The 27,977-nt window shown below is 38.0% G+C and overlaps 1 protein-coding gene across 6 annotated transcripts in view; it reads right to left on the reverse strand.

Moving 5' to 3' along the window:
• SYT7 (synaptotagmin 7) overlaps positions 1-27,977 on the reverse strand; it is a 297,640-nt gene that overhangs the window by 15,052 nt on the left and 254,611 nt on the right. For all 6 annotated transcript variants that reach the window (XM_026720139.2, XM_087920840.1, XM_087920842.1 and 3 more), the window contains 4 exons: positions 15,471-15,741; positions 11,590-11,759; positions 9,947-10,061; positions 7,999-8,198 (listed from right to left, as the gene is read on the reverse strand). In XM_026720139.2, coding sequence (XP_026575924.1) covers positions 7,999-8,198; positions 9,947-10,061; positions 11,590-11,759; positions 15,471-15,741 — 756 coding nt within the window. The remainder of the gene's footprint in view (positions 1-7,998; positions 8,199-9,946; positions 10,062-11,589; positions 11,760-15,470; positions 15,742-27,977) is intronic.

Raw genomic sequence — 27,977 nt, forward strand, 5'->3', positions numbered from 1 at the left:
GGTATGGTTGGCACCTAACCTGTTGTCTTTCCAAAAGATTCTAAAACATGATTTCTAGAGATGCAGCCAATCAAGTGACTAATTTAATTGTGTTGTTGCTGCCATGGGGGGAGAATGGGGTGTTTTTTTAAATGGGTTTAATTATATGATAAGGTTTTTAAATTTTGTAAGCCACCTGGAGTCATCTATGCATAAGTTGGGTGGCTATATAAATTTCTTTAATAAATAATAATAATAATGATCAAGTCTTAACAACAAATGCATACAAAGCCAGACTTCAGAAGATAGCAACAGAGAACAGTGCCACCTCTGCAAAGAAGCTGAAGGAACTAGTTAGCTGCTGCAAGAGGATCACTTAGACTGACTACAGGCAATAGCATGACAAAGTAGCAACAATGATGCATTGGAAGACGTGCAAGAAATACCATTTGCCTGCTAGCAAGAACCGGTGGGACTATAAAATGGAGAAAATAATAAAGAATGAAGAAGCTAAAGTGCTCTGGGACTTTAAAATTTAAACAGACAGGTACCTGTCACATAATACATCAGACTTAAGAATTGTTAATAATTAAGACCAAATAAATCTGGATAGTGGATGTGGCAGTCCCTGGAGAGAACATAATAGAAAAGAAAGAACTGGAGGAGATAACAAAATACAAAGACCTGCAAATAGAAGTAGAACAATTGTGGTGAAAACCCCCACCATAAAGGTAATACCAATAGTAAGAGATGCTTGGGTGCAATCCCAAAACAATTAGAGCATTACTTGGATACTATCAGCATCGCCAAATTCACTGTAAGTCAATTGCAAAAGGCAGCTTTACTCAGAACAGCTTACATTCTGCAATGATATCTGCAACACCATCAAACATTCACATCTGCTTATCCTGGATCCTTGGGGAAGACTCGGTAGATGGACAAAAATGCCAAATCCAGTCTGAACATCTGGCCAAATGTACAATGAATAATAATGCCAAATCTAATCTAAACATCTGCTGACTGTAATAATTAAGTAATCATCATAATCTACTAAGCCATATTATTTCCTATTTAGTTTCTACCATTGAATGAATGTATGAGACATTTTCCTGGCTATTACATTTTTGGTTTTGCGCACTTTTCTGGGAAAGGAAAACTAAATTTATAGAAGACAAGATAATACAGAAGGTGTACTGATTAGGTGCAGTTGAGCCACAGCTGATTATATTTCCAGTTGTATGCTCACTGTTCAGAATTGTGTGATTTCATCTGAGAGGAAAGGAAAAGAATGTTTGAATGTGAATTTCCGAACAAAATAGGGTAGTCATGTGAAGCAGCTGTCAGTCTTCAAGAAAAAGACATAAGGATGCATTCTTTCCTTCATGAGACAGCTGCATGTCGTATCTTGAAAAGATTGGTCTTCACAGTTGAAAAATGAAGATATTGAACATACAAAGAAGTAGCTAGACAGACTTACTTGGGCATGGGGTAGACTTGAATAAAAAGAATTATAGGCTTGGCCATAGAAAACTGAACATCCCTGCTGATAGATCAAGTAAGTTTGATAGTCAGCAGGTCTGACATTTAAAGAAGCACATTTCCTAATAAAACCCTAACCCTACTAATGCATTTTAGAGAACTGCATGTTATCTGAATGTATCATTGAATACATAGGAGTATACAAATGATATGAAATATAAATATATGAATGTCAAGGTGTGGTCCTCAGTGGAATTACAACTGCACGGAAGTATTCAGTGGGGTGTCTTCAAGGTTCTGCCGTGGGTTCGATGCTCTTCAACATCTTCAAAAATGACCTTAATGAAGGGATTGAAGGGGCACTCATCAAGTTTACAGTCAACACCAAGTTGGGTGAAGAGGGGGAATTGCTAACACTTTGGAAGTTAGACTCATGATTCAGAAGGATCTTGATGGACTTGTGCATTGGGTCCTATCCAATAAATGCAGTTCAGTATTGAGAAAAGTAAAGTTCTGCACTTAGGCAGGAAAAACGAAGCACAGTTACAGAATAGGCAGTACCTGGCTCAACAGTAGGAATCGTAACAGGGATCTAGGTGTTCTAGTAAACCACCACTTAAGTATGAAATAGCACTGTGCTGCAGCTGCCAAAAAATCAAATGCAGTTCTAGGCTGCATCAACAGAGGGATAGCATCACAATCACACTTGAATACTGCATATAGTTTTGATTATCATGATAAAAAAAAAAGATGATGAGGCCCTAGAAAGAGTGCAGAGAAGAGCAACAAAGACTTAATAGTATAATAATTAATTGTTAAATGACCACTGATTACTGATTTATTGATTGATAGTGATTTAATACTGTATAATTGATTATCTAGTTGGTTGATTGATTGATTTTTTTTAGTAATAAGTAACCTTACTATTGATTTTTTCTCTAACTTATCAATTAACATATATTAATTACCAACATTCATTAAGTAACTGTCTACCTGTCATATTAATTTAGCTGTTGTAATGGTTTAGTGTACTATTGTCATTGAGCCAAAAACGCCAAACCCTCCACCAAACATCAATAAAAGAAGCCTTCATTTAGCCTAATGAAGAGAAGATTTAGGAGTAACATGATGGCCATATTCAATAGCCAATACTTGAGTAGCTGTCGTGGAGAAGAGGGTGTTGATTTATTCTCCAAAGCACCTGAGGGCAGGATAAGAAGCAATGGGTGGAAGCTTGTCAGAGGGACACCCAACCTGGAACAAAGGACAAGTTTCTTAACAGTGAGAACGATTAGTCTATGAAATAGCTTGCCCACATAATTATGTGTGCTCCATTGCTGGAGGTTCTTAAGAAAAGACTGGACAGCCATTTGTCTGGAATGGAATAAGGACTCCTTCCTTGGGCAAGGAATTGGATTAGAAACTGCTCAAGATCCCTTCCAGCCCTATGATTCTATTTCTGTTATTAATCACTATGGGCCCATTGAAGAACATGAGGTTTCTACAGACCAGTATTTCCTAAACTAGTGATTTCCCAATGCATTGGAATATAATTCCATCTCTCATGGTATCATACCATTTTGCTTCAGTGGTGGGATTCAAATTTTTTTATTACTGGTTCTGTGGGCGTAGCTTGGTGGGCATGGCAGGGGAAGGATACTGCAAAATCCCCATTCCCTCCCTACCCCACTAACCTACTTTCCAGCTCCGTTCTCCTGTGCAGGACAACAAAAGAAGACCCAGCCGATCAGCTGGGACTCGGGAGGCAGAGAATAGATGGGGGTGGGGCCAGTGAGAGGTGGTATTTGTCGATTCTCCAAACTACTCAAAATTTCCACTACCAGTTCTCCAGAATTGGTCGGAACCTGCTGAATACCACCCCTGATTTTCCTTGTAAATGATGGGCATATTGGGGGCAGGGGGAAGACACTAAGTTAAGAAATATGAATTTCTGGATGGGTGGTAGCAAGAACTAAATATGTGAGATAAACTCATTAGACAAATGCTACGACATATGTATTTGAATTAAAAGTCTGTCTATAAATATATAATGATAAAATTGGCATGGTGACATAACCACATACATGCTATCATTCTGGCATCATTGCTGCAGGCGCAACAGAACCCAGAGATATATATCTCCAGTTTTTACTCCCATGTAACTGCCCCGGGTTTCACATCTTCAGCATGAAGTTAAAGTGTTGTCCTGTTGGCAGGAATTTTTCACCTACACCAGCTACCACCTAGCCTTTATTTCTCTTGTGCTGCACAAATGTGTTGGAGGTGTCAGAATTAGTTTACATGGCAAAGCTAAGAAGTGTTAATCCCTGTGGTAGATTTAGTTATTTTTATCAACTGGGTTTTCTATATTGATGCATGGAGGATGTGTGTGTCATCTTCTCCCCCACAATGACAGCCAAGATCTGTCTTCCAGAATCACTAATGTAGCTTTTCTGACTCTCACTCAAAGCCATGAGATTTCATAAGTTGACTGGAGGTTGACAATAGTAATTATTCAGTCACTCATTATTATCACATAGCTTCAGCAGAGGCTGAAGGAGCTGAGCTATTCTAATACTCGAATTGCGTACGTTTTGCTTTTAGTTGATCTTGATGTTTTATTCCATTAAATGACCGTGAGTTTCATAACTGAAACTTATCTTTAACTTTGCTCACCTGAATGAAATCCCTCCTTTCCCTACATTTCCCCAAATACCTTCGCAAATATTTTGGAAGATTGTTAAGAGGTCTCTGCTTAAAGCACTGTCCTTTCCAAAGCCTGACACAACATGGGTCCAGGCAGTCTGAAAGACTACCTCCTTTTATATGAACGTCCACATTTCCTGAGGTCATCTAAAGAGGTTCCATGAAAGAGTGGGCATCTAAAGACCCTGTCTGAGATATATAGGAACTATCACTCAGGCCAAAGGGGCTGAAACATTTTTTTTAAGTCCAAAGAAATGACATAATATTTGGAAATGGATCAGGCTGACACTTCCTTAATTCACTAAGCTATAAGGAGGAAGAGGAGGAGGAGGTGGTGGCACAGCATAATCAGTTTTGTAAGATTCTGTTACTATTGTCGATTGCAATAAAAGTTGTTTTAGCTTCTTGTAGAGTTGATTTCCTCGTCTGGTCTGACAGTAGCTGGTTTTCTACTTACTGCAACTCCAAACAGAGACAATCCATGGAAGTCAAGAATGAGTAAAGTCAAGAATGAGTTTCCTGTGTCTGTTTTCTTTCCTCAGTAAATTGGACTTTGCTACCAGAGACTTCAGGGGTCTTAAGCAAAGCTAATCAATAATTTCTCGAGAACCAGATCAAACTTGCATTACTATACCATTTTGTTATGCTTTAAATTATCATCTTATTGATGTGGAGTTCATGTTATGTTGATTTAATTTGATATAAATTCCACATCTTTTAATATCATGTCACATTACAGAATAGCTTTCACTCTATAGCACAAATCAAACATCAAGATTAGGATGTCAATTTATTATTATTCATTAATGAGAACAGAATATGTATGTATGTATGTATGTATGTATGTATATATGTATGTATGTATGTGTGTATATATATATATATATATATATATATATATATATATATATATATATATATATATATATATATATATATATATTCATTCTGAGGTTCTCGTGGGTATTTGTATGTGGATCTTTGGTTGTTGGGTTTTCTCCCGCGTAAGATTCGAAGTATCTAGGCAACGTTTCGATGAAGTCTCATTCATCATCTTCAGGCTTGTGTCTTTGGCTCTGTGCTTCTCAGAGTGATGGATATATAGAGTGATGAGTGAGTGAGTGATTTTATATATATATATATATATATAAAGTTTTCGTGGGTACTTACATGTATGGTATTCAGCTTTGTTTGGGGATTTTCCCATGTCATTATAGTTGTGCTTTTAAAGTTGTAGCAACGTTTCGGCAAAATCTCATCTGCCATCATCAGGCTTCTGTATTGTGTTCATCTGTGAGTCAGACTTTCACAGCTGTTTCTGTTTTAAATTTGGGGCTAGCCTACTGCTGTGCCAGAATGGTTTTTCCTTCATCCTGATTGGTTGGGAGCCTGCACTCACAAACAAAAAAATCTCCACACCACAAGCCAGGCAAACACCTGGGCACAAACAGATCTCCCCTGATACCTCCAGCTCAAACACACCCCAACCAGGCACCCAGATGAAACCTAGCTTCCTAATAAATGATAGCCGTCCATTTACTCGGAGCCAAGCCACACTAAAAGCCCCCAATACAGGAAACACAATGTTGCCAGCCAATTAAGACAAAAAAAGCCACAAAACAGACAGAAGATATTAGAAACACCAATCAAGCAGAACACAGCAAACTCCAAGACCAATAAACACAGACCAAGACTCCCAGCCAATCAGGATGAAGAAAAAACCATTCTGGCACAGCAGTAGGCTAATTTAGAACAGCCCCAAATTTAAAACAGAAACAGCTGTGAAAGTCTGACTCACAGACGAACACAATACGGAAGCCTGATGATGGCAGACAAGATTCTGCCGAAATGTTGCTACAACTTTAAAAGCACAACTATAATGACATGCGAAAATACCCAAAGCTGAATACCATCTAAATACCCGCAAAAACTTAAGAAAACACGGGTACAGGTATGCAGGTCTTGGCATGTTTGGGTCTTTTCCCGTGTAAGATTGAGAGTATCTTGGTGATGTTTCAACAAGGTTCCACTCGCCATCTTCAGGCTGGTGCTTTTGGCTTCGTGCTTGTGCGAGCAAAGCATGATTGGAGCTGCTGTCTCTCTAGAAATACTGGTGGGGAGGTTGGCTGTGTTGTCATTTCTTGATTGGTTGATGGAGTTGATGTTTGCAGATTGGCTGGCTTTTTCATAAGAACATGTGTGGCTGAGGTATTGGCTGTGTGTCTATCAGCCTCCTGTATTGTAACAACCTGGGTAATGGGCTGTGTGATGACCTTCTGAGTTCTATTGTTTTGACATCCTGGGTCTTGTACTGTAATCTCAAATGCTGCAATGTCAAAACAATAGAACTCAGAAGGTCATCATATTTTGTGATTACTTTGCCAACTGTCTAGCTTATATTATGCTACTATCCCATAGTACAGTTTATAAACTTTGGGTGGATCTATTTGATTAATATTTTCCACAAATTGATATAAAGCAGAAGTCACAATATAACACTATTTAGTAGAATCGTTGTGCATAGATTCAAACCAGAATGCTGAACTAAGTTGTAGTAGAAACTGCTGGACATGCCAAGGAATTGTGCTAATACGTTCTGATTTGCTCTTAATTTTATCTCAATACTCAGCTGTGATCTCTCTAACAATTAAAAACTGTAGTTGTTGGCAGCACACACATTGTTTGCACATAGAATGACCAAAGTTCTATATCCAGTTAACTGTTAATTTAAGATTTTTGCTAGAGATTCAGACTGGAGACTCAGATTCAAGTTTATCTTAAGCAAATTTTCTCTCCTCCAGAAGGATGAGGACTGCAGGAATATTTTCAGGCAAATCAAGATATATTTAGTACAAATCTCTTACTGTTCTATTCTTGTAGACATTTGAGACATAGAATTTAAAGTGGGACAAGCTGTAAGCACTACTTGTGCCAGCAAGGACAGAAGCAATGTCTGGATATAGTAGAGTAAATTTGCTTTCTTTTTATCACATCCCACTTCAATTGTCTGTAATGGAGAGAGAATTTAGTTACCTACTCTCCAGACTGGTGTGGTAGGGGGGAAAAAAGACTCAGGGCTTTCTAAGAGGACAAACAATTGGATCCAAATCTCTTTGCTCAACCCATGAATTATTCCAGGATCTTCTGCTGGTTTCTATTGTTAGGAACAGTAGAAATATACTCAGGACTGAAGTGGCAGGCAGAACAATCCTATAACTATCTACCCCATCTGTTCTTTTCTGAAATGGCTGCTCACGGGAGATAGGATTGCTCTGAATATTAAGCTACAACTGAATGTTTTGGACAGAAAATGAGGGTCAGTATGGGAGTTGGAAGCCTTTGGGAGTCAAAACTCTGTTCTTTCCACCTGGAACACCCCCAAATAGACTGATATCATACTGTTAAAGTCCAGCCACCAAATTTCAATTGTAATTCATCTTTTTCCATCTTTAATCCTAACCCCCATATGGAAATTGTATCTTCCATTATCATTATGCATTAGTTTTCATCCTGTGTTTGTTCCTATAGATTGTCTCATCTCTTCTTGTTACCTCCTACTATTGCCATTTAGCTGTGGGAGCAAAGGGAGAGGAAATTTTCTTTGCGCAAAGTTGCTCTATCCCAGTGATTTGAAATAGTTTTGGCCTACCTTTATCATAAAAAGGGTTCTAATAAAATACATCTGATCAAATACATGTGGGAGGGGCTCAGCTGGTGTAAAGCGGCAAGAAAACTAAAGCACTGAGTATTTCTGACAGGAAACCATGAGCATTTGAGGAGGAACACAAATTCTGATAAGCAAGGAGCTTATCCTTAGCCAAAGGGATGACCTACCTTTCCAATGACATCATTCCGGCTCAGCTTGTCCTTATCCATGACCGTAATGATTATGGTGGTCTCCCTCAGCTTCTCTGTGGGGATGTCGAACATGAAGGATTCATTGAACACTGGGTTCAGGCATCGCTTCATCACCACTGTCTTCTTCTTTTCCACCCGCTTATCTTTGTACATCAGCCACACCTTCACATAGGGATCTGATGCAAGGAAAACGGACATGATTGCCAGGATTTAACTGAGGAAACAGTGTAAGTCATAGAGGGAACATGCCAGTACTTAACACCCTTGCTGAGCCTGCTAAAAATAATTTGTTTCCTAAAATATGATGCACTTAAATGAAATTGAAAGTACAAGGTTCAGTTTTATTTATAGAAAAAGGTCCAAATGTAAATTTAAGTAAAGTTTCCTAGAAAAATGAATTGGTGTTAAGTCCATTTGGAGCCTGTGGGGGCATGAATGTACTATGTATGTAGTTCCTTAGAGCAGCCCTGCCATTGCCAAGGGTACCCCCATACAATCCCATAAAAGACACAGCTACTTTAAAGACTTGCAAAAAAACAGAACAATGTTCAAGTTTCTGAATAACTTTGTACCACCTAAAAAAACCAAATACGAGATGCTGCATAGCAGCAGACACTATATTTAATTTCCAGAAAGTTATTTATATTGTAAGTTGTTTCAAGTTAGATGTAGGCAATTGTCAGGTCACGTGTGGTTTTAGCCATTCTTCTGTAGACTGGAAATCCAAAGACAGCCTTATCCATTTTTCCCACTTGATCAACTTTGTTTATGCATGGGGATGTGCAGCCATCAACCCACCACTCAATGTCATACTGAACTCTTGAAACTCAAAAGGTTACTTACCTCTGATATACATGGACATTTTTTTCCAGCCTGTTTATTTAAGTAATTAGTTAATTTTGTCATTCCCCATTTACAAGCAGTATTCTAAAATAATGCAGAATGAGTTATGCTATTGTTCCAAATGCTTGATCCAAATATTAGGGGGACACACACACACACTTTAATCTATAAAAACCAACCAATCAAAACCAGCCTATTGAAATTTGACCATTTTGCCACCAAATTTCAGCAGCATAGTTTTTGAGTCATACGTTCAATATATGGCTGGTTAAGTTGCCGATTCCTGCAATGAAAGATTTTGTCCAAAATTCCCATGATCCTTTATCACCCTAGAGGAATTCAGGAAAGAAAGCTTCCTCCCACAAGTGGACAGATAAATTTCTAGAGCCTGTGATCTATTTTAAAATTTCACTGTATTGGAAACTACTTTTCTGTTCTTTTACAATATTTCTTGTGGAAGGTTGACATTTGAATTGAACTGAACAATATTAGGAAATTAAAAGAAATAAAGAGAGCCAACAAAACTCCTTGCAAAGATGCTGATATATATATCATGAAAAAAGTTCTTTGTTGTTCCCATTGAATGTTTTGAAAGGTTTATATCCACTTTCTCCGTCATAAAAGTAAAAATACTATACACAGACTTCCCTAGTAGTTTCCCCATGATACAGTAATAAGACATAACCCAACTAATGTTTAAATAATAGAAATTAAACTAAAATTGGACTTGTCTTTTCAGACCTTCAAAGGACTCTTCAGCTATATGGCACTGTTGTTTCGGGATGACCTTTGTCCATGTAAATGGAATACCGCCATGGTAATGATTAGTATTTTTTCCATTACACACAAAATCCTAGACGAGCTAAGACTGCATTATCTGTTGGTGAAGTAAACCATAAATAACACCCAATTCTTGCATCACAGCTGGAGGAAAAAGGTCTCACCATCAAAGGCATTTTGATATTTCACAGATTTCTACCAGATTTACCACAAATATAAGTGCCCAGGCTTCTGAGGAAAAGGTTAATTTGTGGCTGATTTTTGACTTGAGATTAATTGTTACTGTTCTGGAATTCGATACCTGATGTTCCCCCAATATCCATGGCTTTAAGATTCCGAGCTTTGATAATATTCACAGTGATGGAGTTAGCAGAAGGATTGTAGCAAAGGGATAGAAGGAGTTCTCCTCGGCTTCCCTAGAAAGAAGAATGAACAGAAACAAGAAAATATTGTCTGATGTTTGACATCACTAATGCCCCTTCTAAAGGTTCACCAAAGGTTCACCTCAGAAATAATCTTCTGAGCATCCCTCGGGATTTGGTCTGTTCATTCTATACAGAATACAGCTCCACATGTTTTCCATCATAAATCAGCGGGCACCTAACTTTCCTCAAATCAAGAGTCATAATGCTCTTGTTTTGTGTGGCATAATGAAGATTGTACTCCTATAGCGAGCAAAGCAAGGGTTGAAACAAGTATTTTGACTACAGGTAGTCCTCGACTTCTGACCATAATGGAGCCTGATCATAAATTGTGAGTCATAAAGCAGATCACCCACACAACTGAAGTATTTAATGACCTTTTGGTGGTGCTTTTGTGACCATTAAGTGAACACAGGAGGTTGTTAAATGAATGCTGTGATCATTAAGCAAATCATTTGACTGGTTTGTGGAAAACTATAAGTAAATGCTAGTTTTTGGCAAAACTGTGGTCACATGACTACAGGATATTACAAATGGCTGTAAATGTCATCTGGTTGCTAAGTGCATGGAATGCATTCATGTGACTGTGGTGGGGGGCACTGGAACATCAGAACTGAGTAATAAGTACCCATGGGGAGAGATGACATAACTTCAAATGGTTGTTAAGTGACTATCTATATATTGGTGATTATCTCTTTCTGCTAGTCTTAAGGCATTCTTTTGTCCCTTTAGCCCTTCTGCAATGCCAAAGGCACAAATCTACAGAGGCACAAAAGCATGTTGCTAAGCTGCTAGGTAAAAATATTTGCCTAGCATTGGCTGAAATAATTATTTGTATTCATAATCAGGACCAACAATACTTATGGCTGGTAGCCATGTTTTGGAATTACAGTTTGGATTACAATAGGCTAGTATAAATAAGCATGGGAATTCAAAAGTGAGGCAAGATTAATATTTTTGCTCTTGGATTGAGTAAATTGGAAAAAAGGAATGCTTGTTAAGAGCATTGTTATAGTCTTTAAAAAAATAATAATAATAATGGGATGCCTTTTGTTTCAGATCTAGTTTTTTAATGGTAGCAATACCATCCAGCGAGAAAGATTTCCTTTGTTGTGATTTTCTTTGTTGTGGTGGCTGATGTGCAAATTATTAAATATATTGTGCAAGATTGCCCACGACGTGCATTCTCTGGTTCCCTGGGCTTAGAAGATCTACATGAAGCAACTCCAGAGGTGATCTCCTGGATAGCTGAATGGGACATCCAGTTAGGAAGCCACTGCCATCCTCCCCATAGAAATTTTACTTATAATTACATGGACTGTGTCTATATGTGACTGTGTATATATGTTTACTTCTCTTCTGTCCTGTTCTCATCATATCCTTAATAATAATAATTAATATTATTATTATTCAGTGAATATAACCAGCAAACCTCATATGTTTGGTTTGTGCTGCTGACAAATAATCCATACATTGAGAAACATTAAATGTGCAAAGTTACAAAGCAAAGCTAGTATCTTACACTCCCATCACTGCAGGGCTTTAGATCCTTCCAGAAAGTCTGCATTTGAGTCAAGTCCACTTTGTTGAGAGGAATGGAAACTTCCCCAATTGGATCATTACGACTAAACCGATCATAATCCAAGACCTGTAGATACAGCACCCGCTGAACCACTTTCTCATATGGGAAACCTGATGAAAGCAAAGGAGCAGATGAGGAAGAGACAGAGAGAAACAAAGAAAACAAGACATGAAATATAGTTAAAGCAGAGTAACAAGAATTTGAAACGTAAATATGGCTTCATCTGAAGGCAGTCATTTCCTTGTAGATGGTGGTCTTTTCCATAGTAATGTATCAAAGCAAATAAGGATAGTGGTGACTATACTTACAGATAATCTTGTAGCTTTGGATAACCTTGTAGTCTTTTAGACTTTTTTTGTCTTCTGCCTTCAAGTCTGTCTTGTCTCTGGAGTATGCCAGGACTGGTCTCTGCAATTTTCTTGGCAAGTGCCTTTTTCTTAGGGCTGAGAGACAGTGACAGTCCCAAGGTCACCTAGATCATGGGTCTCCAACCTTGGCAACGTTAAGACTTGTGGACTTCATCTCCAGTTGAAGGCCACAAGTCTTAAAGTTGTCAAGGTTGGAGACCCCTGACCTAGATGGCTTCTTGCCTAAGGCAGGACTGGAACACCTGTCTCTTGGATTCTAGACTGCTATCTTAACCACTACGCCAAACTGGCTCTCATCTTCTAGATTAATGAGTAGTAATAAAGTTTTATTAATCCAATTTGATGCTTGAGAGAGCTGACTAGCTGCTCTAAGAACCAGGACAAATCTTCGTCTTCATCCATAATTTGCACTTAGATTACTAGTGAAGAATTTTGTTCTTTCTATGTTAATGTACTACACTGCTGTTTCCCTGAAGAATGGTACTAAATGTAATGGAATAAGGGCATGATCTAACTTGGCAGGAGGTAAGACAACTGGATAAAGTAAAGGAGACATAAGGTAACACAAACTGGCCAGATGAAATAAGTGGACCATGCTATGACTTCATAGAAAATGTGATAGATTAATGATTTAAGGCAGTATTCCTCAATTTGACATCCTTCAGTACATTGGACTACAATTCCCGTAGTACTCAGATGCTATTATATGTACAACAATTGCAGGCTTATGCCCTCAGTACATGCATGTTTCCTTATTTAAAATATTAAAGAACCTTTTTATTTCAGCCTTCATTAGGGATGGTCAATAGTTAAGCTTTTTTGTTGTGATGTAAAAAACCCTGTTGTGTTAGACCATGTCAATGCTGAATTCTTTACAGCTATATGGCACAAAAATGGTATCCCTGTTATGTTGAGAGAATGAGAACCATCTCATACAAAATCTCCCTACTGGGAAACTGCATTACTTTAAACTCAGGTCTGGTGCTTCATGCTTCACCTTCGTCTATGTTTGGTAGCTGAGATAATATCCAGTTCAACAATCATGTGTTTGAAGTAATAAAAAGCAGTCTTTCATTTTACCTCAATGAACTCTGAACGGTTTATGAACAGTCTGTTTCCTCACAGGTGGGAAGACTTACCTTATCTTGTCTCCCGGCCTCTGGGCTTCAGCTAATGCAATTCAGTTCATGGGCTCTTAAAAGGGAAGGTTAGCTTGTTTGTTTCACAAGCCTTCTTTCACAAGAACTGCTCAGAGGTTTTTTTTCCTCTCCATTTCACTTTCCAGTGAAACACACATTATTGTGATGATTCTATTTTAAAATATTGAGGGCATTTATTTGAGCTATACAGTGTTCGAATTACTTGCAAATCTTTGGAAATATTCCCAAATGCCTAGCAGGCAAGGCAAAGGGAGCTACAGTGAAGTCTGATTTTTGTTGCTCCAAAACCATCTCTCCAAACCCAGTCATTTGCTCACCAAGTCTTCAAAATAGTCTTGGTGCCAACTTGTAGGCATTGTTTTAGATTTGCCATTTCTTTTTTCTCCACTACAGCAACATACAGCCATAGTTATAATGCTACTGGAAAAAGCACCTGACTGCAAAACTGCTTGCATGCTATTTTTTTTCATCATCAATGGTGGTCACAGGCTTTTAATAACAACAAAGGAATTGGCAGAATTACAGCTCCGCTTTACACTAACTGCTATAACATTTTTGGGACTGGCAGACAACACACACACACACACACACACACACACACACTCCTGAAATGGAAATTGGGACTAGCAATGCAGTTTTGGAATTTACTACTAAGTGATGTGAGTGCTGGCTACCAGCTTGGCTGTCTTCAAAAAAGGGCTGGACCACTTCAGGGTGGTCATGGGATCAATGGCTATTAGTTTTGATCATAATGTGACTGTCTCAAAAGACCTTCTGCTGGGAGACTAGTGGGCTTCCTTCTGTGATTGGTTGATTACTATGAGAATGGACTGCTGGAAAAGATGGTCTGATACACCATGGCAGTGCTTATGTTTTTCTTTTCTTCAGTGAACATATTCATGTTTCACCTCTCCCATGTTAGAATTCTAATATTAGTGAAGATAAAAGGAGGTGGATTGTGGTATGGCCATTAGGAGAAACACTGGACGTGTACACTCTAAAGCAGGGGTGTCAAACTCGTGATAACACATTGTCATCGTGTGATGTATTGCAACGTTTCCCCCTTCACTAAATCAGGGGTGGGCGTGTCCAGCACATGATGCATCTGGCCTGTGGACTGCAAGTTTGATACCCTGAGCCTTCAATCATAAGAGGCGTGCTGGTGCAGTGGTTAGAATGCAGTACTGCGGGCTACTTCTGCTGACTGCCAGTTGCTAACAGTTCAGCAGTTTTACATTAGCCAGCAGTTCAAATCTCACTGGCTCAAGGTTGACTCAGCCTTCCATCCTTCCAAGGTAAAATTTGGTAAAATGAGGACCCAAATTGTTGGGGGCAATATGCTGTAAACTGCTTAGAGAGGACTGTGAAGTGGTGACAGATAACAGATAATCAGAGTTGGAAGGGACCTTGTAGGTCATCTAGTCCAACCCCCCCACCCAAGCAGGAGACCCTTCTTCTTGAAGGTCTCAAGTGATGGTGCTCCCACAACTTCCAAGGACAAGGTGTTCCATTGGTTGATTGTTCTCACTGTCAGAAAGTTTCTCCTTATTTCCAGGTTAAATCTCTCCCTGTTCAGTTTCCACCCATTATTCCTTGTCTGGCCTACAGGAGCTTTAGAAAATAGATTGACCCCTTCCTCTCTGTGGCAGCCCCTTAAATGTTGGAAGACCGCTATCATCTCTCCCCTGGTCCTTCTTTTTACTAGACTAGCCAATCCCAGTTCCTGTAACCGTTCTTCATATGTTTTAGTCTCCAGTCCCCTAATCATCCTGGTTGCTCTTCTCTGTACTTTTTCTAGAGTCTCAACATCTTTTTTATAATGTGGTGAACAAAACTGGATGCAGTACTCTAGGTGTGGTCTTACTAAGGATTTATAGAGTGGTATTAATACCTCCCTTGATCTTGGTATATAAGTGCTATTGCTATCTTGTTTGTGTTCTTCAGAAATATTTACGCTAGCTTGATGAAAAAAACAAGAAGGATGGTGAACATTATTCACTCTTTCTTTCTGTTCCATCTGGACAAGAGTGGCAATTCCCCAAATGTTCAACCTTGAAGCATTCATTCTAGGGCAAAAGGATTACCACAATTAATCAGGCCTCCTCTGACCCACTATTTCTATTCACGAACAAGTTTTCTGCCTGTCAGCAGTTTTCTTTCAACTATGTTGCTTGTCTTTAAGTTCAGAAAATGAAGACCACTACCATAGTTGACAGGTTGAAAACAGAATTATGATATAGATTTATTCAGCAAAGCCTTGACTTGACTTCAGTAATTAGACCTTCTTACCTACCTTCAAAAAGAAAGGTCTCATTCCAATGTGGATTTAAGTTCTTCCTTTTCACCTTGGTCTCCAGTTTATGCTTTTTATCTGGCAGGAGATAGATTTTGACAAAAGGGTCACTTGTGCCACTGAAATCCTTGGCTGGCAGCTCCTGAGCTTTCAATATTTTGACAGTGAGAGTAGATTCCTGGAAATTATAGCCAACACTAAATTGGATGCGGCCCAGATTCTCTCGGCTGGAGCTGTCATGTCCCTCATCATCCTCAGATCCAGGGGAAAGCTATAGTGCAAGAGAAAACAGAAAGATGTAGCTGTGAGGGTCTGGTATGCAATGTTTATCTTCTATATCCAATTATGTTTTAACACAAGAACCCTCAAAAGTTATTTCCTCTGCTAGCTAACAGAGAAGATCTAGGTTAAACATGAGCAATTGATAAGAACATATTTCTCATGGCTTATTACCTTTAATAAGGTAATGATAATGCTATGCTTTATATTTTATTACTCCAGGAGAACATTTTCTTTTACAGTCAGCTTCGTCCTAGCTTTCTTTTAGTCAATGATTCTGAAAAGAGAAGAAATTCCTGCAGCTCTTTGATTCTGAGAGTTTGAGACATTTCCAAGCTGTCTGATGTCTTTAGGTGAGAAACAACACTAAAAAAAAAATCCTCCAAGTATAAGCAGTGTTGAAAGGGAAAGAGTGTTGGGAAATAAATAGAGAAAGGAGATACTCCTAACATAAGCTCTGTTAAATCACTGACTTATCTGGGAGTGAGCCTCGGGGACAGGAAAAATTCTATTAAGAATACTGTAACTTGGATACTCATTAGTAGGGTGTGAAGTTGAAAAGCTCAGAAAGATTTTGTCCCACTGTCAGCAGCTACTGTGCCATCCTCTTGTGAAGTATCTCACTTTTCACCTCCCATATAATTCTTGACTTTATTATAAGCCCCAGAGGCTGGATCAAGAACAGGAAGGGCTTTCTGTTTACCTACAGCACTTTCAGTTTGATTTTATTTATTTGCAAGGGCTTCTATAGTTCCCCCCCCCCACCAATTTCCCATGGTGTATGAATTGCCAAAAAAGAAATATGTAGCATAACTATCTCTCATAACACACAAACAGATGGTGGTGCTATTTCTCCTGCTTATTATTCACTGGTGCAGACAAATATTTTTAGCTGCCCATTGTGCATTAGTTTCAGTGGGACTCAGTGAGCTAAGATTATCTTTTCCCTACCTGTTGAGATTCCATGTTTTGCAACTGTTTACATTCCCTACAGTTAAAATATCAATAAATAAAATATACAAACCCATTGATGAACCCTGTTCAGAGGAAATATTCTGAACATATGCATTTCATATTCAAATTCTCTTGAATCATGATACTATTAGAAATACAATGGTGTTTGCTTCAGCTGCTTTGACTCTAAAAACAGTTAGTTTGCAGTAAGTACTATTTTCTTGCAGATGGTACCCTCTATTAAAAAAATTGAAAGTAATAGAAAAATTAAGATGTTCATACTCAGCTGGGATCCCCTAAACTACAACTTTAATGAAAAAAGGGAGAAATTAAAAGAAGATATGAAAAGGGATATGAACAATATTTGTCTTCCAGTCAGAATATTGCTGCTGGCTCTATTCACTCTTACTACAGATCTTAAGACACCCAAATCTCTTCTTACCTTCAAGGCTGCTACTCTGTTTTTGAAAGGCCTGTGAGTTTCAGTTCTCTAGCAATTCTGCTCAACTCAACCTATATTTCCTATTCCTGTTTATATGCTTTCTGCGTTATTGCTAATGTTAATTAAGACATTATTAGTATTTAATTTTTCCATTACATTCAGGCCTCAAGTAATTTTCTGCACTAAGGAATTATTCCCATTTTGGTGTTGTGGGAGAACTTTTCTGTCATCTGTCCAAGACAGAATGACTCAAATTATATGGACAAAGGTAATTTGTAAAGGATTATTACAGATAAAACATCCTACGCTACTGAATTACTGAAATTGATTTCACAAAATAAAGAGTAGACAATCTACTGGATATCTTCCTTCACTAATTTGCCACAGCTGTAGCACTATGGTCATTTTTCACACAGTATTCTAACTTCTGTATCACCCATGAAACATTCCATAATCCATTTTCCTTATACTGATTTCTATATTCCATTCATCTTTACTCTTTGTATAATAGTGTTTAAGTTAATTATGTGTTAATTTAATTACACACGCTCTAATTTAGCATCATGCCCTCTTCCTTCTAGGGAAGCCAAGGAAAGAATAAAGGTGGCTTTAAAACTCTACAAACTGTTTAGCAACTCTTCACCCCACTTCTTTTTAATTTCAGGGAAGGAACAGAGAGACAGCCAGTTGGGTGTTAATGGCTTAGGCATCAAATTAAAAATTGGGAGAGTGGTGAGTGCTAGTTCTGCCTTAGACATGAAACTAACTGGGAGACCTTAGGCTACTCATCCACTCTCAGCCCTAGGAAGGAGGCAAAGGCAAACCATTAAAAAAAAAACTTTTGAAGAAAACTACAGGGACTTGTCCAGGCAGTGACCAAGAGTCAACATTGAACTGAAGGTAAAAAAACAAGGAAGAAGGGAGGAATTTAGAGGGAATATTAAAAAAGAAGAAGCCTGTGCTTCTTTTTTCCTGGAGTTATTTATCACCACATACAGAAACAAATAGTTTAGTGGGAGCAGATAAAATACTCATTTTAAAAGTGACTGGATTCTGACAGCTGTTTTCCCTGCCAAATAAATACATTTATGCTATACAGCCATACACCTGGATGCTGGTCCCAAACCTGGAAAATGGGCAGGGTTGAGAAAGACTTGCAATTTAATTTGCAAAACAACAACAACACACAAACCCTTTGCCAACATTTTTTTGTGGAAAAACTCTCAAATGAATCAGATATGGTAGAATCCTTAGGCCAGATGGTACCCGAGAGGTATTGGGAAAGAGCAAAGAAGTAATCAAGGCATTAATGATGCACCTCAATCAAATCTAGCAGGACTCCTAACTGATGATGTAGCTCCTGGTGAAAACAAGGGACTGTGCAGCACCTAAACACTTCAGAAAGCAACATGGAATGTCCAAGGAATGAGGCAGGGTAAATTGGATATATTCAAACAGGAGATAGCCAATTTGAAAACCAACCTACTTGGCATCACTGAACTACAATGAACAGACAATGGATATTTCCAGTCTGATGCATTCGCTATCTATTATTTGGGACATTATACCAGGGCAAGAAACCTGTCCAAACAATGGAAAGCTTCTTGACAGTAAATATTTGAATCATAACCATTCAAGTTATGTCAAGCACCTCAAAATCACAATTGTCCAAGTCTAGGCCCCAACAACTGATGCAATGGAACTCGAAATAAGAGAATTTCTATGCCAGTATTGAAAAAAAGGAACAAATATCCTCAAAAGTCATAGTTTACGTACTGGGTGATTTCAATCCAAAAATTTGTCAGCCAAGCAGAAACAGGCATCGCTGGCATTTTTGGACTTGGGGACAGAAATGATGCAGGTGATCATTTGATTCAATTTTGCAAAGGGATGTGATTTCAAACCATGGGTATCTGGTTCAAACAGAACAAACATACTTATACACATGGACTTTGATTAATCTGTGAAAATACTATGAGAGCATTCAGTTTTCCTCAAAGAGTAAGGTTTAATGATTCCCATTTATTGATATTTGAAGAAATTTTTCTGTGTGTTTTATCGTACACATTGCTAACTGATTTATATCTTTTAGTATATACATTCAGTGGTTGACCTTGAGGAAAGAGGGGAGAGATATTGCCTAGGAAACTATTAGACAAGAGAAGCAGGAGCAGCTAATGGCCTAAAAAACCAGAGAAAGAACTTAGGAAAGAACCTCCCTAATGGATGAAGCAGTTAAAAATGGTGATGGAAAGTTTGTACTTTCAGACTTGCAAGATTGTGTTAATGTATCCTAAAAATTAAGTAGAATGTCAGCCTCAAGATCTCTTCGGGTACCCTAACTGCTATCTATCTTATTTATTTCTCCCATATCCTACCTACTTTATCTTCTCTACTGCTAGGCTTAATTCTTTCGGCTGTCATTAGCAACGGGGGGAGGGGTAATTGTGGGGGGAAGAGAGCTGGAGGTGTTTTGCATTCCTTTACTGTGGGTAAGCAAAAGGAGGGGGTGTATGATTTCTTCTTTTCAACTTTCCATTTCCTTGCTAGCCTCTATCCCTTTTTGCGCAGCTGCGATGTCTTATCAAAATATGTCAAGGTCAACGGACAGAGGCCTCATCATCACCTGAAGATGCCCACATGATCATATTCAGAACTTTTAATTGGAAGAGACTTCTGGACTTCGGGGGGGTGGGAACAATTCCATTTCTTTCTATGTGTGATCTGCGTGCCAAATTCTCAGTTTCGGAATTCCATCTGTAGCTTCCTCTTCATTTTCCAGTAAAAGAATAACTTTGCTCTGATCCATGGAGTCTGGGTATTTCTTTCTTGGATTTTGAAGGGAGCACACACTGACATAGAACTAGTCAATCTAGCCCTGTTTACTTTAATTTACCTATGAAGTTGACAATATATTAATTGATTTGGTGCAGATATGGAATTTATATTCCTTAAATCAATGAATAATCTAGTTTTTACCTATTGGTATAAATTCCAATCTGAACCAGTTAATAGAGTATCATCTCTTCTGCTAAAGGCATCTATATTTTGCATCAACAGTGGAATAGTAGTATGAGGTTTAGAAATAATCATAAGAATGTTCTCTGCAAATAAAACTAATTTGTCTTCATGTATTATTTTGTTTTTAACGAGCTATTGCCATGGCAGCTAGATCCCAGCGGTCAACAGCTAACTTAATTTCAATTGCATCACCACCTGCTGAAACAGGGAAGGTAGAAGAGGAAAATGGTTCTATTAACTTGTTAAAAGAGATCCTGGTTCAAGTACAAGTCTTGAAGCCATTCCAACAAGATCTGGCTGAGCTTAAGAGTGATTTAAAATGAAGGCAAGGGGAAAAAAAGTTTAGATATGTAGATTGATTACAAGCCCACAGGACTGTAACTCAAGCCCATCTTAATATATTGACTAGATCAGGAATCCCCAAACCCCGGTCTGTGGACCAGCACTGGTCCATGGCATGCCAGCAACTAGTCCATGCAAACTAGCAAAGTCCCACCCAAGGGATGGAGGCAGCATGCAAAACCACACCTCCTCCAGTGTGTGGAAAAAAACTTTCTCCATGGAACCAGTCCCTGGTGCCCAAAAGTTTGGGGGCCAATGGACTAGAATCCCAACTGCACAGGAAAAATTTGTGCGAGACTAGTATTGAAAATCTTCCAACTCAATCAAACCTGGCTGAGTCATATGGAGGATTTTTTCAGAAAGCTATTCTCTTCGGGAATGGACTTGAACGTGTGTTTAAAATTTCCTTTAATAAGAGAGAAGATTGGAACTAGTTCAAATACCATTCTTAGGCAGTTCCTTCATGTTACCATACAAGATGAGAGTTTACACATATTTTGCCAAGAATCAGTAAAATCTCCATTGACGTGTGGGGCTCTAAGCAAAGTAACATATCCATCTATTCCAAAGGTGCTTTTTCAGGAAGCAACTTGTTCTTCCTTTTGAAGATGTTTTGCTTCACATTCAAGAAGCTTCTTCAGCTTTGATTGGGAATGGAAGGATTTACATTCCTTGCAGACAGCTGGTCATTTGCATCCCTTTAGAGAGGGTTGTTGAAGCACTTGGAGGTTTATTTGTGTCCTCAGGGTCACCTGAGTTGTGCTCCTGGTTCCTGTAGTCTGCAGTTTTTCCTCTGGAAATCCATTCCTACTCCCACACCATTCAAAGGGGTGTTCATCCCAAATCTCTACAGCCTTATATCAATCTATCATGATTTTACTAAGGGAGTTTCAGAGAAAAGATGATTGTTTATAAAAACTCAAAGTCTCGCTAGAGTACTACAACTACAACGTATTATGACCTTTCCTGCTACATTCTGCATTAATAATCAAGATCAGATTAACAGATTTGGTAACACTGTGAATGCAGAGGCCTTTACTTTATAGCTGAAACCTGCTGATGGATAAGTCTTATTGTGTTTCATTTTATAGCAATTGCTGAGGGAGAAAGTGTAAGTTTGCCCAAGGAGCAACGGGAGGGGGAGGGGAGATCCTCATTTGAGAACTTTTAAAGTTGTTTTTCCTCTCCTCTTGTTAATTTAATGATAATGACTCTGGGCGTATTGCCAATTTTAGTCTTTATCTTCATACTTAGCATGTGAGTTTAAATGATTGGTTTGCAAACTGTTCCGTATATTTATTTACAATAAAAGAGATGACCTATAGTGCTATCTCACTAAGAAGCCATGCATTTCTTTCTTTCTATTTATTTATTTGTTTTTAAAGGGTTCTTCCCATTTGTTTAAATAAGAATGTTACTTGTTAGCAATTCTATTTTCTTACACATAATTACATTTTTTTCTTTTAAGTAAAGATTCTCTACATGCATAATACAAGGCTACATGAATATTAATTTGAGTTCCCGTGATTCTATGTCTGCAAGCAATATTAGAAAATACAATAAATATTTAAATAAAGTTTATTATTAGATATTTGTTAATGGTACAGGTTATAAAATAATTTGGTTTTGGGAAAATATTAGTAAGTGGGCCAAAATAAAATTAATGGATTAAAATAGTATTTTACATTATGGGCTATAGGAATCTAGCATAAAAAATGTAATTTTAGCATATTTATAATAATTAAGGACAGGTATTATTTATCTACAGAAGATAAGTTTATTTCACAGATACTTCAATGACAGCTAAAGATGTGCCTATTTTGGTTTGAACAGGATTTTCAATTAATATACAAAATATTACTGATATAAACGGGTGTTGTTTAATTTTATGTGCTAAAATAGCAGGAACTGTAATAGCTATGGCTAATATTTATATAGTTAATTTAGACTCTCCTACTTTTTATCAATGTTTTTGACACTTCAATGGGTGCGTTTATGATAAAGTGGTAACAGGAGATTTTTAATGAAATATTGGATCCTGAGCTGGATAGAAATAGATGTACAAAAACCCTCAGTCATTAGTAGGGAAACAAATAAGATCTACATGTAAGATTTTGGTAGACCTTTGGCATTTGAGATATCTAACTCAAGGAGAATATAAATTTTATTCAAGTGGAATTTTTTTAGGCTTGATTTTTTTTGTTTGATAACATAGACTTTCTATCATCAAATTCAAGAATGCAATATTGTATTGATGTTTGTTATCTATCAGACTAGAGTGCAATTATTTTGAACTGAAACTAATCAAGGTATTGAGAAATAGTTATTTCAAGATTTCCTTATTGAATTATAAAGAATTTGTACAAAATGCTGATAGAGACATTGTAATAGTTCTGAGCCATAGTCTTACTTCAGGAGTGTTAAGAGAACCAATTAAATAAATCTTCCTGAAAATCTGTTCTTTATGTTTTCCAAGTCACCTTCTAAAGAAATAATATGGCAGCAAGGGATAATCGGAGACAGAAGATGACTAGGCTGTCTATCCATGGCAGAGATGCTATTTCACTCTTAGTCAGCAAAACTGATACTAATAAATAGTTTGTAGCACAGAAGTCTAATTAGCCTGATAGGGATGAAATGCCATGAGACTTAAGTAGTGTTTCCACTTCACTTGAAAATTAAGATTCTTGAAGTTACTGGCATTAACCTTTCAACTAGATTCTTTTGTGCTTCATCTTCTGACTCCTCCTACAACCTGACGTCTGTGATTTTGACTTCAGAATACTTTACCTTGTGATAGTCGTGGTTGATTTGATGGCACTAGAGGTCTCACACAACTTTGGGGGGGGCAGCATTCAAGATTTCTTTTCTTTTGTTGTTACTTTCACAGCCTTTCCCATAATTCTTGAAATCTAGGTGATAGCTTTAAAGCTGTGACTTCAAATAATGGACTGGCTTGTACATTCCTTGGCATTTACTGTAGTGACATCCCTAAACTGAATCCTAGTTTATGTTACTTAACTGCTCATTACCTAGTAGCTGAAAACAAGACAGTATTTTTTAAACTAGCAAATAGTTCAACCCAACTTACAAAATGTGACAATTCAAACTAAATGGGGATGCATAGTTTTTAGGCCTAAGATGCAAAACAGCCCAGAAGTACTCAGATCCTATGTGAGATACAATCTCCTTATTCATTACCTTATTATATCTGAAATATTCAGGCCATTTTAAAAGGTGATGATTCACAATGTTGTAATACAAGTTACACAAGTGGGGAGATTGGGCTGGAATGAATATTATGTAAATGTAATGTAAAGAACAGAAATGTGATTCAGGGAGAAAATGAGTGAAGAATTTAGGAGATATGAGTAGGGTTAGGATATTTATATAAGAAAGAAAGAAACAAGGAAAGAAAGAGGGAGGGAGGAAAGGATGCAATTTTGCAAAAATCACAGATATGTCAATTTATAGATGTAAATAAACATTTACCTACTAATAAAACAGATACATGTATCTCTATAGTGAGAACTCTCACCTGATAATCTCTATTGATGGGCAACTTGTTTATTGATCACTAACTGAACTTGGACTAGACCTAGGTCTATACCTATTTAGGTAGAGGATCCTCTTCTGACAATACTTAAAAAAATGAACAGCCTCTGGAAAGCAAGAAATATAAAGTAGCTACTCTAAAGGCCCTTGTTCTTCACAGATTATTTTTTTTATCAGTCCCATTAGTAGGCTGTAAATCTGGGGGAACAAGAGTTTTAAAAAGCATGTAAGCCTTGATGAAACCACATGTACTAATGAAAAGGAGGTGTGTAACTTCTTTATTACAGAACTATACCTTAATCCTACAGTATTGTAAAATGTTTCTGTGCAGAAGTAAGCTCCATTGGATAGGGATGTGACAGATAACCTTGGTGATTTCTTCTATATCAAAATGCTGCAATTTGCCAAAGTACACCCAGTTGTACATTGGACAACAGCAATAAACAGAATTTAGTGGCATCCTCACTCCCAGCAAGGAATGTTTATGGTTATCAATCAGTAATGCACTTGGAAAGTTACGTATAAAATAATTGTTTATTTAAAACTACTGTATACATAAAAAAAACCATGCCTATGGGAAAGGTGCATAAAAAGACAAGCATTTGTGAATTCTGTTTTTGGAAATATAAATCCTATGTACTTAATTAAAAATATTTCTGTGTTGTGAGATATATGGATCCCTTAGCTTTTATGTATCCCCAAGCTCTTGGGCTTGTAAACATCTGCTTATTTGTACTTGCTTGAAAACTTTAAAAGCCTGCTACATTTGCCACTGCAACCTAGCACCATGCGCTATCTGATGAAACCAGCCTGCGTGATTTGAAACTTCCCCTCCCTTCTTTAAAGAATGCAATTCAATGTAGATTAAAATCTACCCACCCCTTTCTGGCATCTAGCCACCTCACTTAAAAAAAAAAAAGTCAACTGTCCATAGGAATGTTTCTTGCAAGAAAACTCTTTGCATTGTATTGCATTGTGAGAGACAGAACAAGGAACAGGCTAATGCATCTCTTTGAAGTTCCTGACTTAGTCTACTTCCACACTAGCAACCTACAGTACTTTCATAGCATCATCCAGCCATCACAGTTACAAAACTTTTTTTCAAAGATGAGCATCTGGTTTGGAAAACAGATTTTTAGAAGAATCAAATGCAAACAAGCAAAACTAAATGAGAACTATTTTGTGTTTTACCACCTCTCTGGTGTTCTTTACTACTAGAGGAAGATTGACTTTAGTAGAACAATGCCTCTTCTGTAATCCACTTGAAAATCAAAATGGCTAGGGCTATTTAGCCCAAGCCACATTCTAGCCTCCAGCAGTTGCATTCTGCTCCATTTCCTCTATATACTTCTGATAGCAGAACCATGGACATTACTATTTACAGCGACCTGAATAATACAAAACTTCAAGATGAAACATAGATAGGCAGAAGACAAGGAGAGGAAACTATTAACAAGAACAGCAGCTTGTGGGAGGATGCTTTAAGAGTAAGATATTTCACTCAGGCTACTTTATAAAAAGATATGTCAAAGCTCTTAGAAACCGACTAATGCAGGAGAAAGCTATTTAGGGAGCCCGTTGAAATGCAGAGGAGACCATTAAATAGCATCTTGTAAGTTTCTAATGGCAGTAAAATGAGGTAGATCTAACATACCTTTTCATGGCAATATCTTGACTGTCTGAAGGTAGTTTGAAAAACTTCAGCTTTGTGGTTTTTTTTTAATGTGAATATATTTCTGTTATCCATTTATTACAATATATGCAATTTTGCCTACCATTTGCCCTGCATTGTATACCCTTTTCACTAATAATTGCATTACGGTGCACTGATCCCTAATATAAGCATTTCTATAACTGAATTTCAGTTCTTATGCACTCAGTCCTTATTTATGTTGTTAGAAGTAGTGCAAAATAGGTTTTACAACAACAAAACATAACAAAAAAGTTACTTCCCCAAATCTTCTTTCTCAATTATTCATATTTCTCTTCTCTAAACCAGCCTTTAGAAGTCTTTTCAACTTGTATTATAGATTACAGTTCTGGTGCAGTTTCACAAAGTAATGGCTAAACTTTCATTCTGATGTGATCACTTTTCAAAAGTGCTTTAAATCTTTTTCTTAAAGGTTTAAAACGATGATGTTTTGTCCTGGTGATGTTACCTAGCTTGAGTATTGAAATGTCTGCAAGAAAACAACCAAGTTCGGAGACCACCAAGGATCTCTCTGGTTTGAAGTGAACAAAGATCACCATCAGTGACCATGTGGCTCTCCATGTTATGATACAATTCTTCAGAATACAAATATTTTGTCCGATGTCACTAAGTCGCTTTCCACTTCTCCCCTCTAAGGTTACCTCTTTTACCCAGCTGCTCTTCACAATTCCACTGCAAGAGGGGAGCACATGCTATACATTGCCTATGTTTTATGTGAGGGAAATCTAGCTACTTCTTCAGCCTGATTAAAAACGGTCGGAGGTGTCAGCTGATAACTCTCACGAGAGAAATTTTCCACAACTTCTTGATTCTAATTGAGGAAAAGCAATACAAGCAATAAAAAGATAGCTACAGTCTATGACTTTGCGTAATTGACCTCCATTGCATTTATAAGTCTTGTGGATTCACTTGATTCTCAAAGCTGTTTCACAAATGGAATATCACTAGCCAACCAATTTCATTTTGTTTAACCATTGGTGAGATCATTCACAAAATAATTGGTATGTGATCATTCTCAAAGTGTAGATCAGCTTTATATCAGAAATTTGCTATGTCAGGTAAGGTCTCATTTCCAATCCCAGAGCATACATGTAACATTCTCAACACCCAGAATTGCTTTATGATGAAGATGGGCATTCTCTAAATATCTTATATAAATAAATATTCTATGCTCTGTGTCCTAGTGCAACGGTCCCCAACCTCCAGGCCACAGCCCACTACCGAGCTCTGCCTCTTCAGAACTGGGCTGCACAAGTGGTGAGTGAGTGTGACCATGTGTGAAGTTCCACTCATGTGAGCAGTGCACACACATGTGCCTGCCGCTTGCACAAATGAAGCTGTGTACTTCTGCATGCCTGCCACTCACACAAAACCCCCCTCCGTGCCAGGCCACCAAGCTGGAAAGGTTGGGGACCACTGTCCTAGTGGATAGTCACTTAAATATGAGCCAGTAACATGCTGCAGCTGCCAAAAAAGCCAATGCAATGAAGTTCTATTATCACTTTATAAAGCCTTGGTAAGATCACATTTGGAATACTGCATCCAGGTTTGATCACCACAATATAAAAAAAGATGCTGAGACTCTGCAAAGGATGTAGAGAAGAGCAACAAAGATGATTAGAGGGCTGAAGGCTAAAGCATATGAAGAATGGTTACAGAAATTGGGTGTGTCTAGTCTAGTGAAACCTCTAGACTAGAAGTGACATGATAGCAGTGTTTCAGTATTTGAGGAGCTGCCACCAAGAAGAGGGTGTCAATTTATTTTCCAAAGCATCAGAAGGCAAGACGAGAAGCAATGGATGGAAACTAATCAAGAACAGAAGCAATCTCGAACTAAGGAGAAATTTCTTGACAGTGAGAGCAATCAACCAGTGGAATAGCTTGCGTTCAGAAGTTATGGGTGTTAAGAAGAGACTGGACAGCCATTTGTCTGAATGCTTGAACAGAGGGTTGGCTAGAACAGCGGTCACCAACCAGTAGGCCCTGGCCCACTGGTTGGCCGTGAGAAAATTTTGGTGGGCCACAGAGAAATCTCACCCCCAGAGCACCCCCACAAAGCAATTAATCCAGGCTGTGCAGAAACACAAGGCTGCACCGCCCACATGGCCCACGGGAACCCTCCCCGCCCACTCACTCCTTACCCGGTAAACTTGCCTGCTAAATTGTTATTTTTCCTTTTTCCCGACCATCATCTGTTCTGCTG

Source organism: Pseudonaja textilis, chromosome 1, assembly GCF_049901715.1.
Source record: "Pseudonaja textilis isolate UNSWEBS1 chromosome 1, rPseTex1.2, whole genome shotgun sequence".
NCBI classification, from domain to species: domain Eukaryota; kingdom Metazoa; phylum Chordata; class Lepidosauria; order Squamata; family Elapidae; genus Pseudonaja; species Pseudonaja textilis.